At 44.6% G+C, this 12953-nt stretch overlaps 1 protein-coding gene across 1 annotated transcript; it reads left to right on the top strand.

Annotated features, from left to right (window-relative positions):
- The first annotated feature begins 3799 nt into the window (after nt 1-3799).
- Nucleotides 3800-7849, top strand: Cxcr4 (C-X-C motif chemokine receptor 4). The gene is made up of 2 exons (XM_020178235.2): nt 3800-3951; nt 6262-7849. The coding sequence occupies exons 1-2, from the start codon at nt 3937-3939 to the stop codon at nt 7303-7305; spliced, it is 1059 nt and encodes a 352-aa protein (XP_020033824.1). The 5' UTR covers nt 3800-3936; the 3' UTR covers nt 7306-7849.
- The last annotated feature ends 5104 nt before the right edge of the window (nt 7850-12953 follow it).

The raw sequence follows: 12953 nt of genomic DNA, 5'->3' as shown, positions 1-12953 counted from the left end.
TTGAAAGTAGTTGACTTTTGACAGCATTGTCTCTTTAAGATTTGTAACCTGTGCTAGAATTACAGGCCCCTTTGGAAACAGTCTCCTTTTTATCATTTTTAATCACTTGGGAAAATATGAACGATATACCTTTGGCTATCCCTTCTACCACCAAGGAAGTTTGTACTTTATTTTTGTCTTTCAGAAATAAAGTGGCCTTTTTTTTTTTTTTAAAGAGACTAGAGTGTCAGACAAAGACTGTGTATTCTGAAGGCCTTTATGCCGCTGCCTCCTGTCATCCACCATCAGGAAGAGGGATATTCCTAAGCTCTCTCCCTGACTGACTTGAAGCCTACTTAGAGACAGTATACAGCCTTCTGTCACACACACGCGCAACACACACTCACACACAAAGCCACCAGCTGCAAAGCGAGCAACAGGAGGTGGCAGGATGCTGGCCACCGTGTCACTGGATTCGTAAGCATCCCCTCCAAACTGCGGCCAATGCTAGTTATTCCCTGGGCTAAAGCCAACCTGAGAACTTGGGGATCCTGCCAAAGCCTTGATGGCCCCTCAGCCTGGCTCTGTTGCCAGAGCCACACAGGAAAGTCATTAATTCTTTAAATAAAGATTCAGTAAACAATCAGGGGCCCATTATTTGTTCAGCAGTAGGCTAGCTGGATAGCCGCTATCTGGGCATTCACTTTAAGGAACTTGGAATATTTACGGGAGAAGAATAAAAACATGGGGCATTTAAATGTTGAATAACATCACAAGAGATGCCACTCAAAGCAGTAGGTAAATAATGCCAAGTGACCTTCCAGAGAAGGGAGCTCTCAGAGGGTGAACTGCAGTGGCCAGAGAAAGGGAGACATTGCGATGCAGTGGACGAGCCTGGGCACTGGAGCCAGACGGACTGGGCACAGATCCTCACTGTGTGAGTAGAGGCAAGCTCCCTACCCGCTGCAGACCTTGGCTTCCATAGCTTGGAAGAGAGGTACCTGCCTGGTAGACTTGAGGGGATTATCTCTCTGAGGTCCACTGCACTTAACAAGCACGCAGTGTTTAAGTTTGGTTTATTTACTTTTTCAAAGTACATCATAGAGCAGTTGGGAAGTTTAAGTAGGATTAGCCCAGGGGAAAAGAAGGGAGACTATTATGGAAAAGGTCATCACATACTTCAGGAAGTGGAAAGATAAGAGAGAAGGGAGGCATTTTCATTCCTTTTTCTTTTTTTTTTTTTTTTTGTTCATAAAGTGTACTGACTTTTTCTTAATGTGAAAATGTCTCACTATTAAAAGAGTCTAGGAACAAAGTAAAAATCCAACAATTCTCTACCCAATGAAAACTCCTATTTTGTTTTTCCTCTCAATCTTTTCCTAGAGCATATTTTAACATAACTGAGATCACACTAAACAGTGCTTTTTGCACTTACTGTTTCATGAGTACTTTTCCCATGTCATTGAAAATTCTTCACAAACATCATTTTCAATGTCCTCGTGGAATTTCATTTATAAATGTATCAATATCGTTTCAACTAATCAACACTAATGGACATCGGGGTTTCTTTTAGCATTATTAACAGTGCTTCCCTGAATACCTTTGTGGCACAAATCCTATTTCCTAAAGGTAAGTTCCTATCGGTGGAATTACTCTCCTAAGGTTTCTGCTAAATATAAAATGCCTTCCAGTGAGGCTGCCCCAACTCACACTCCCACCAGTGACAAGTGAGAGACAGCTGGTCTTTTCAAATCTGCAGGCCAAATATTATCTTTGAAAGAAAAAAAAACCTGGCCTAATTTGATAGTCATCAAATAGCATTTCATTGTTCTTTTATCTGCTTCCTCTTAACGCCTATACTGAAAAGGACCTACCCTGCATCTTCAGATAAACCAAAGCAGTTTTCTTTTGTCTGCCAACAATCGACAAATACTTATTATGCAAACCATTTTACTCTAAATGTACCTTCTCTCTTTTTTGGAGGCAGGCTTGGGAGATTCCCCCTTTGAGAGTTTTAGCTATTGTGAAGAGGAGTTTTGAGATACAATACAGCTGACATTCCAGCACAAAGCTTCTCTCCTCAATAGAGTCAAGGAACTGGTCTGAAATCCCTTCAACAAATTTTCTACTTGCTAGTTAGTTTATGAAAATACTAGGATACTGAGGTTTTATAAATGATCTTATAAAAGTAAAAGTTCTTTCAAAAGTTTTTGTGTGTCCTAATTTGGCCATTTCTGAGGGTCCAACCTCTTGACTCCCAATATCAGTTTTTCGGTATGACAAAAGTGCAAAGTAGATGAGGACCTTCACCGACAAACATTGGGGAGAGGGGCCCACACAAAATTTAAAAAAACATGCACTGCAGAGAAGGGGTTCCCAGCATTCGGGCTACCTTCAGGACACCTCTAAACCGTGGATTTTATCTTTTGATAAAGGAGGGGGAGGTGGCTAGCGCTCAGCGTCCGATCTGGGCAAGCCTTTCTAGCCTCCGGACCGTCCTAGGATGGGGGCCGTCTGGGGTCCGCGTTGCTGCGCAACCAGAGCTCTCTTGGGTGGACTCGTACCGCGGCCGCAGCTATCACTTCTGCGGTCACTCCTGTGCGGTCACTCAGCGTGCGGTCGCACTTAGCTCTCGGCCCCGCCCCTCCCTCGCTCCCCGCCTTACCCAGCAAGGCGCCGGCGGGAAGTGGCGGGGCGGGGGATGGCGGGGGAAGGGGGACTGGGAGCTCTGTCTGGGCGCCCACTGCAACCCCAGTCTGTCTGGGATCGCTCTAACCGTCCAACCCGTTCTGCGTTCTGCTCCGCCCAGTTCTTCAACCTAATTTTTCATCCGTGCAGTAGTACTGGCCCTTGGCACAAAACCGAGGAAGGCGCTGGATGTGGGATCCGAAGACCTGAGCTCAAACCGGCCTTGGAATCCCCGGCCACTCCTAGCACTTCGTCTTTGCGGGTCTGTGTCCGGTTTCCTCCGCGCGGGCTCCGTCTGGTTCACCGTTGGACCCCCAGCACCTAGAACAGGGTGGTCTAAATGCATCTGCACTCTCAATACGTGAGAATGCATGATTCTGCGCAAATTCCTTCCGATCTGTTATAAAAAGTCTTAGTAGTTAAATTGCTCTTATGGTAACGCACACTGTAATAATTTAATAAAAAAAAAAGTGTGATTCGTGAATTTGTTACCAACCAGTATTACTGGCTTTCATCCCGGGAATACACATCTACTTGTCGACCAGTCCCCAGACTTGTTCCAAACCCTACCTTCTTCTGTGATTCCTGCTTATCTACACCTGACCCTAATCTTATTACTGTGAATACGCACGTTGAGTTACACACAGTGTGCTTATTTATCTTCTCAATGGACAGCATGCGCTAGCTACAGCGCGGGCAATGTAGTCAGACGCTGACCCCGCTCCCAACATTGCCGCCTACTGGTTAGGTTACTCAAGCAAGTCGCTTCCACTCTCTGGACCTCAGTGTCTCCATTTGTAGCATTCCCAGGTCTGGAATTCCATCCACGTGAGCAAGGATGCAGGCACCACGCACAGAAGCGTCCCTCGCTCGCGCTTCTCACTTCCCTCCAGGCACATCCCGCTCTCCCGAAGTTCAGGAACGCCTATGGGACGTCATACCCGGCTCTGTATTCACGACGTGACTCGGGGTGAACAGCAGTGACTTCCACGCTTCTCCCTGCCCCTCCTCCTCTCCGGGTCCCTGCCCCCTCCTCCCCCCACCCCATCCTTTGCGCCCTCCTCCCACTTGCCTGCCCCTCTCCCCCCACGCGTCTTCCACCTCCCCGCCCCGCCTGAGCTGCGCATGCGCCGCACCGGGAGCGTGTTTTCATAAAAGTCCGGTTTCGGCCAGAAACTTCAATTTGTTGGTTGCTGCAGCAGGTAGCAAAGTGACTGTAAGGACTTGGATGCTCCAGTAGCCACCGCGGCTGGAGAGCCAGCGATTACTATGGAGGCGATCAGTGTAAGTCCAGTTTCAACCTGCTTTGTCCTAAATGTACAAATACATGAACTTAGAAGCGGGCAAAAGCGACAAGAACCTTGAGGTACCCGTGCCCTGAAGAAGGGGCATGGAAAGAAATTTTCGTAACCATGGCTGTATGGGGGGCGGGGAGGAGGATTGGAATCTTTTCCTCAGTGAAAGATTTGGAAAGAACGTTGGAGCGGCTGCCTGTGTCTCCCTCCCCTTGAGTCCTGCGGCGGGCGCCGGCTTGCATGCTGTTTGCAAACATAACATTCTGTGCACAAGTGCAGAGAAGGCGTGCGCTCTGCCCCGGGGCTCAGGCAGGCGGGCTTTGTGTGCGTGGTGGTGGGGCGGGGGGAGAGCAGGGGTTTCCTGAAACGAATTATACTATGTGAACGTAGAGTCTAGGGTCGGCGCTCCTGGGCGAATTCCCAGAGCGTCATTGCGTCCTAGGTTAACTTCTGTCGTAGGCACCGGGGGACTGTTCTAGACTTTGAGCGCAAGTTTGGTATGGTACACTTCGTGCGAACGGCGGAGGTGTGCCAGTCCCGGGGAACAGTGGGCAGAGGGCGAGAAAAACCCGGGTGCTCACTGTGCCGCTTGCCGGAGGGGGTGTGAGCGGTGGCAGCAGCTGGGAGGTGGCCAAGAGCTGCCCCCGCGCCTTCGAATTGAGTAGAAGCGCTTGCGGGCGTCCGAAACGCGCCACTTCCCCACTGCCCCAAGTGGGTCCCGAGGTTCGGATTTGGGGGATCTTGCAGAGATCGAAGGGGCATAAGAGGCACAGTGCAGCTGCCGGTCTCGAAGTGTGCCCGGCGGGGGTAAAACGGGCGTCTTGTTGGGACGGCACCTGGGCTACTGGGTCGCCGCAGCGAAGGCAGCAAGCAGGTGCAAGTGGGGAAACCGTTTGGCTCTCCCAGCCCAATTGCAGCGTTTAACCGTCGGTGGTTTCCTGCAGCCTTTTGAAACCCCCTAGCTGGGGAGGCTTTTCGTTTCCTCCCGCCGCGCGCGATTCAAAGGCGTTCCGAGGCGGAGCCGCCCAATCTCTCTCCTGCACCCTGCGGGACGAGCCTGGCGCACAGCCCGGCGGAACCCCTGGAGCTGCTGCCAGTGGGCGAGGGGACGTGGGTATGCTGGGACTGACTGGGTGACCCGGCCCTCAGAGTACCCACGGTTACGAGGCTTCCAGCTGCCCACTTCCGACCCCATTAACTGGATCAGTGACTGACTGGATCAGTGACTGCGTGGGAAGCAACCCGGGAGAGGGAGGAAATGAAACTTGGGGCGAGGACCACGCATGCAGACCCCGTGACCTTCCCCACCCAGGAAAATGCTGCCCTACTCAACGTCCCAAACGCGCCAAGTGATAAACATGGGTATGGCAAAAGAGACCCACACCCCCGGAGGAGAGCCCCTCTGGGGGCAGGGAGTGTGGTCTGCTCATTTTACACACCTTTTCCCCATACCCCAAGCACTAAAAGCCTTTAGCTTTAAGGTCGCCTTCTCCTTCCACACTGCGTGCTGCTTGAAACACAGAATGGTTTGTTTTGACCGGCGTGGGAAAAAAACAATGTTTTGTGCCTTAGGACACTAAATCCTTGGGACTCCTCCCCATTCTTCCCTCCTTTGGCTAATCTTCCTACAAAAAGTTAATCCCACCTCCTCCTCCAAACACTAGATTCTGTCCCACATCGCCCCCATCCCTTGCCGCCTGGGAGTGGCCTCTTTGTGTGTATGGTTTTGTGTTGTTGGTTTTTTCCCTCTAGTGGGCGGGGCAGAACAGTTAGCCAAGAAGTGACTTTGAAACCCTAAAAATCTCAGCGCCCTTTTGTTCTAAACAAAGAATTTTATAATTGGTTCCACTGAAGAGGAATATGTTGAAGTAATTATGAGGGAAGATGGGGGGGACCTTCGTGGGGTTCTGTAACAATTCTCTTAAGCCCTTATCGGGCACTTAAGAATTTCCTGAAGAAGGCTGACCTGAGTTGGATTTTGCTTGTTTTTAAGTCCCAGAAACTTTTTTTTGGTGGGACTGGGGTTTTGAACTCAGGACCTTATACTTGAAAAGCAAGTGCTCTACCGCTTGAGACATACCTCCAGTTCGTTTTGCCTTGGTTATTTCGGAGATGATCCGGTCTGTATACTTACTTGCCCAGACTGCCCTCGAACCATAATCCTCCAGATCTCAGCCCCCCAAGTAACTAGGATTACAGGCGTGAACCATGGGTGCGTGGCCCTCACAAACATCTTTAAAACTTGGGTAATACCTGCTGACCTTGGAAGTGAATGTGCCTGCCCTTTCCTCTTTTGCAGATTTACACTTCAGAGAACTACTCAGAGGACTTGGGCTCAGGGGATTATGACTCCATAAAAGAACCCTGCTTCCGGGAAGAAAATGCCCATTTCAACCGGATCTTCCTGCCCACCATCTACTTCATCATCTTCTTGACTGGCATAGTGGGCAATGGATTGGTGATTCTGGTCATGGGTTACCAGAAGAAACTGAGAAGCATGACTGATAAGTACAGGCTGCACCTGTCAGTGGCTGACCTTCTCTTTGTCATCACGCTCCCCTTCTGGGCAGTTGATGCCTTGGCAAACTGGTACTTTGGGGAGTTCCTCTGCAAGGCAGTCCATGTCATCTACACTGTCAACCTCTATAGCAGTGTCCTGATTTTGGCTTTCATCAGTCTGGACCGGTACCTGGCCATCGTCCATGCCACCAACAGTCAGAGGCCAAGGAAGCTATTGGCTGAAAAGGCAGTCTATGTTGGTGTCTGGATCCCTGCTGTCCTCCTGACTATCCCTGATATCATCTTTGCCAGTGTCAGGGAGGCAGACGGGAGGTATATCTGTGACCGCTTTTACCCCAGTGACTTGTGGGTGGTTGTGTTCCAGTTTCAGCACATCATGGTTGGCCTTATCCTGCCAGGTATTGTCATCCTGTCCTGCTATTGCATTATCATCTCCAAGCTGTCACACTCCAAAGGCCACCAGAAGCGCAAGGCCCTCAAGACCACAGTCATCCTCATCCTGGCTTTCTTCTCCTGCTGGCTGCCCTATTACATTGGAATCAGCATCGACTCCTTCATTCTCCTAGAAATCATCAAGCAAGGATGTGAATTTGAGAGCACTGTGCACAAGTGGATTTCCATCACCGAGGCCCTGGCCTTTTTCCACTGTTGCCTGAATCCTATCCTCTATGCCTTCCTTGGAGCCAAATTTAAAACATCTGCTCAGCATGCACTCACCTCTGTGAGCAGAGGGTCCAGCCTTAAGATCCTTTCCAAAGGAAAACGGGGTGGACATTCTTCTGTTTCAACTGAATCTGAGTCTTCGAGTTTTCACTCCAGCTAACACTGATGTAAAAAGACATTTTTTTTATACAATAAAGAACTTTTTTTAAGTTACACATTTTTCAGATATAAAAGACTGACCAATACTGTACAGTTTTTATTGACTGTTGGATTTTTGTCTTGTGTTCCTTTAGTTTTTGTGATGTTTAATTGACTTATTTATATAAATATTTTTGTTTCATGTCAATGAGCGTCTAGGCAGGACCTGTGGCCAAGTTCTTAGTTGCTGTATGTCTGGTTATGGAACTGTAGAAAAGGAACTGAACATTCCAGAGTGTGTAGTGAATCACGTAAGCTAGAAATGATCCTCAATCTGTTTATGCATAAATAATCTCTCCATTCCAGTGGAACATCTTTCCCCTCTTTGTTCTTAAGATGTTTGGTTACACTATATAATTTTGCTATAGAAGATGGCACTTATAACCAAAGCCTAAGGTGGTTTAGAAATGCTGGTTTTTCAGTTTTCAAGAGTGGGTTAATTTCAGCACCTACAATGTACAGTCTTGTTTGTATTAAGTTGTTAATAAAAGTACATGATAAACTTACTTGGTGTTATGTTTTGATTTCTGTTGATATCCCTTTGGCTGTCAGTAATAATAAACATGTTTGGAAGACAATAATAGACATATTTATGACATGCCAGCTACTATCTTAGGCATTTTCGTTGTAAAATTTAATTCCCCCTACTACAATTCTGTCATAGGTTTTGCTTCTGTTAGGTAATAGCATTTTATAGAGGAGGAAACCAAGGCATAGAAAGCCTAAATAACTTAGTCAAAGGTATATGGTAAGTAACACAGTCAATATTTAAAACCTGGAAACAACTGAAGAATGAAACCTTAACCAGGGAACCAACCTTCAACTCAGGGAAGTTTAGAAATGCCCATCCTGTACCCATTCCTATGAAAGATTTTTCAGAATGGTATGTATGGGTAAAGAAGGTAAGGCATGCAATAGTTTTTGCATTTCACTGCTCTTTTCCCCTTGTGTAATTCAAGTGGGGGTTATGCAGGCACTGTATGTTCTCATCCATTGCTGTCAGTATAGATCTCACTGTTCTCGGACAAGGAAACCGAGGTTCAGAATCTTTCCATAAGTCTTAGCATTTTTAACAAACAGAGCCCAGAGCAGATACCATTTATTGTTCCAGCTCTTGCTCTTAACCATTACCCACTTTCCCCCAAACACCTGGTCATAAGTCAACTGAATTGTTATTGAAAATAAAGCCAAAAGTGAATGTTTTCTTCATAAAATTAACCATGCTCAAAATACCCTCTTGCAATACCTTCTATGCAAATCTTAGCACTTTTATTCTGAGTCTGTTGCAATACCTATCATCTGAAGGACTCAGCCAAGCAGCTAAAAGTTAGCATTGGTGTTTTTACAGTTCAAAAGAAAGGTCTACTGAAGAAAGCTTCCCATTGCCCATATTTTGCACAAGATTTTGGTGTCTTATGTAACATCACTGTAGCTATTTGCACTACCATTGTGCAAGCCCCAGGGCTCTTGAGTAAATTTCAGCTCCGGTCTCCATTTAAAGCTAATTTCTAAACTGTAGTGGGCACACCTCCCTCACTTTGGAACACATACAGGGTGTTGCAGGCATGCACTCAGATCATAAGCAAGACATAAAACAATATTTGGTCTTCTTTTAGTAATTGTTTGTGACATAGAAAATCCATTTCAGAGGAAAAATTGCAATGCTTTATCTTCTAAGGCAAATCACATTTGTTCAAGACAAATTATAGATCCTGTGAAGGAAAATAACTTAATTACTTAAGATAGAATCTAATTTGGCTGTACATTTTTGCTGCAGTCTATGGATCTGGGATAATTTAGGCTAGTATTCCTATTCCACTTGAAGACACAATTAGATTTTAGATAGGAAATTATCTTGAGGTTTCTTGGTTTTCCCTAGGAAGCCTAATTGGATCGCCCTTTGTTTAAGCATAGTTTTAGATGCACTCTATCAAAAGCTTAGTCTTAAAGCCATGACCATTGTGACAGGCTTCACTTGAACCTTCTCTATAAATATTTATTCTCAGGGAAACAATAGAAGAAATCCTTGGAAGGAATTCCTTTTCTTTCTTCTCTTGGCTTGCAACCTCCTTACCCCAGATTCCTCTCCTTTGCCTTGGAGTCACAACAAAAGGAACTGAGCTGAACAAAATTCCCAGTGTCACCAGTCTTAATGGGTATTTCATTCTCCCTTGGAACAAAGGTGGGATAACTCTCAAAATGAAAAAAAAAAATAAAAAGCCTTAGCTCTCTCCCTGCTCCAAAAGTGCCATCCCCCACCACTCCACCCACACACCATCATTCTCTGTCCCAACCCTGCCATGAGCAGAGCAGCTCCAAAGCCTGCCCTGTGTCCTGACAATGGGGGAAACCCAGTCTGCTGGCCAGCCCTTGCATGAAGTAGCTGATTGTTCCCTCTCTTTTTCCCCTATGAATGGGGCCCTGGAAGGTCAGTAATGTAGATTCAGTTGTATAATGGAAGCTAAAATATTTAAATTGTATGCATGCTGCCAATAATGGCATGAATATGACATCTGACTTACTAATAACAATAAGTCTCTAACTGGAGAAGAATGTGGATGTTTTTATCTTACAAAGCTTTTTCTATTTTTTTCTCCTAAAATGTCACTTAGCAATTTATCTGTGCCCATTATGGACTCCCTAGTCCCCTTTTGTGCTTACATTTTAATAGTTTAGGAGAATATAGTCTTTATTTTAATAACTGAACTAAGTGTCTGTGGCTTTTTTCCTAGCTTAATAAAGGCTCCACAAACTTGAGTATCATTCTTCAAATGTAATTCTCCTGTAGGAGGGGCAAAATTGCAGATTACCTTAAAAATAACCCAGTATACGCCAACATTTAGAAATGTGGTATTGCAGCCTGGCATAGTAAGGATTTGCCGGCCCATTTCGAGACCACTGCTGCCAAAGTGGCTTAGCAGTCAGTGCCAGAGAGATCTACTGGTAGCCCAAATGACCTTCCCATGAGCATAGCCTAAGAGGGATGTTAGTGCCTCAGGGGCCAATAAAGTCATTGAAATGAATTCTTTAAAAGCAATGGTTCCCCCTGGGGGTGATTTCTTCCCCTACATTTTTGGTTATCCTACTGGGTGTGGTGTGAATAGGGAGCAGTGGATGAAGTGCCACTAGCATTTAGTGGGCGGGACCAGAGATGCTACTAAATGTCCTACAATATTAGGACCCATATCAATTAATAAAAGAGACCCTAGCTAAGTAGTTACATACGCCATGTGAGGATACAGCTTGAGGCCACCATGAACCAAAAAGCAGTGCCTCTCCAGATTCTGAATTTGTGGTACCTTAATCTTTAATTTCCCAGACTTCAGAACTCTGAGAAATAAACTTCTGTTGTTTATAAGCCACCCAAACTATGGTATTTTGTCACAGCAGCCCCAAAAGACTAAGACTATCATTGGACAGGGTTTCAATGTCTCCCTTTAGCCACCCTCTACTCCATCTTACCTCAGTGCATTCTAGCCATCCCCTCCTTCTGAACTCACATAATTCTCTTCCACCCTTATCTCAGCATTACTGAGATACATGATCACTGATGTGTCATCATGAACACATCTTTCTGTTTGATTTCTCCTCTCACTGGATGATCAGCTTCTTAAGGGCAGGGCTCCATCATTTCTTCTCTATTTCCTGGTAGGCTGCTGCATGCCATGCCAGGAGGACATCCCACAGACAACAGTAAATGGCAAACGGTGACTGCTTGAGGACTCTCTAATTCCCATCAAGTATCTGTCTTTCTAAAGCCCAGGGTATTTCCTCATTTAATCCTCACCAGTGCCTGGTGACTCAGTTTGGAACACTTCCCTTTTTTATCTTTTATTTGAAAACCCAACAAGGAATGATGTGGTATCAGTCCATTGTTTCATCATCTGCAACTGACTCGGATTAATTTAGATCAATCCTATTAAGCTTGACGATTAAAATCTTCTAAACGCTTTGAAAAAAAAATCATTTTCACAACTGAAAATGCAAGTTAGCTGTAGTCCAAGTGGTGGGAATCTATAAGGTTAAGAAGCCACAGAAAGGGAAAGAATTTTTCAAAATCAAACAAAGGTGTTCAACCAAACTACACCAGGTGTGAAGTGTTTATTTGATAGACCTGGTCCACCATTAAATTGATTTACATATTCCAGTTCAACTAACCAGAACCCAATTCATCAACACTCTTAATTAAAGGGTATTACTTCCTCATATTGAACTCTGTCAAAAAGAATGTAATATATATTGAGAGCCACTAAATTCCAGGTACTCTCACACATAGCATACAAGAGTTGCACTGATAGATATCATTATCCTCATTTCAAGGAAAGGACACTCAAAAAAGAAATTAAACTACAATAAAAGGATTATAGTCTTTCCATTATGCACACTACAAGTGACATTAAAACAGAATCTCCAAGTTGGGGACATGCCCTCAAGTTTTCAGCATCCTCACCCCAAACTTCTCTGTCTTTCCCATTTCCAGGTCAAGTCTGATGTGATAACAAGTAGTTACCATTTACCTCAAGGGCTTACTACACGCCAAAATACTTTGATTATTTAATTTTCATAATAGCTCTACAAAGGAGGTATGATTAGTTGTTTATTTTACAGATGGGGAAACTGAGTCATAGAATGCTGTTCAAAATTGACCCAATGTCACACATTTAGCAAACAGTAAAGTCTAGATTTGAACAAAGGCAGTATGACACCTGGTTTGGCCCTCTTCAGCACAATTATTTGCTATGATGTTAGCCAATATTCAGGGTAATAACCATGAGGTCAAAAAAGTTCTCCATGTTCTCCAGTACTCTTCAGAGTTGAATACTAGATATTCACCTGATTTTAATTTTTTAAGCAGCAAAGCAAACACCAGTATTTTAGAAAGATTCTCAATATTAGTGGTTATAATAAAAACAGTACACTGCTTGGCACACCAGTAGGAGCTCAATAATATTTTGCTGAATGAAAAAATGAATAAATTTCTACTGAAAGTACACCATTCTCTAAGCATTCTGATTAATGTTTGCATGTATGATCTGACTTCTTTCCTTCATCCCATAGTTCATCTTTCATAATCATTCATTTATAAATCACTTACTGAACAACACTTTGAATCAAGCAAGTATGAAAGCTGCTCATGGCAGATGTAGTTCTTTGGCCTTCTAGACATGTCAGAAAGTTAGCTAAAGGACTCTCAGACTTTCCTACTTTCAACATTTTAAGAAATCAAAATTTCCACTCGGACATCTGATTTTCCTATTACAGTTGACCCTCCAAACTCATGGTTCCACATCCACAGATACAAGCAAGTATGTATTGAAACTATTCAGGAAAAAATTGCATCTGTACTGACCACTCACAGGCTTTTTTCTTGTGTATTCCCTAAACAACTTTTCACATAGCATTTACATTGTGTTATGTGTTGCAAGTAATCTAGAGATGACTTAAAGTATAAGGAAGGGTTATGTAAGTTATATGCAAATACTACCTCATTTTATATAAGGACTTGAGCATCCACAGGTTTTGTTACCCACAGGGGATTCTAAAACCAAAGCACATGAATATCCAAGGACGACTACACTTAATACCTTCCAGTCTTGCTTCCACCTCATT

Source organism: Castor canadensis, chromosome 4 (genome assembly GCF_047511655.1).
Source record: "Castor canadensis chromosome 4, mCasCan1.hap1v2, whole genome shotgun sequence".
In the NCBI taxonomy this organism is placed as follows: Eukaryota; Metazoa; Chordata; class Mammalia; order Rodentia; family Castoridae; genus Castor; species Castor canadensis.
The sequence above is the reverse complement of the archived record's forward strand: the minus strand, read 5'-3'. Positions and strand labels throughout refer to the sequence as shown.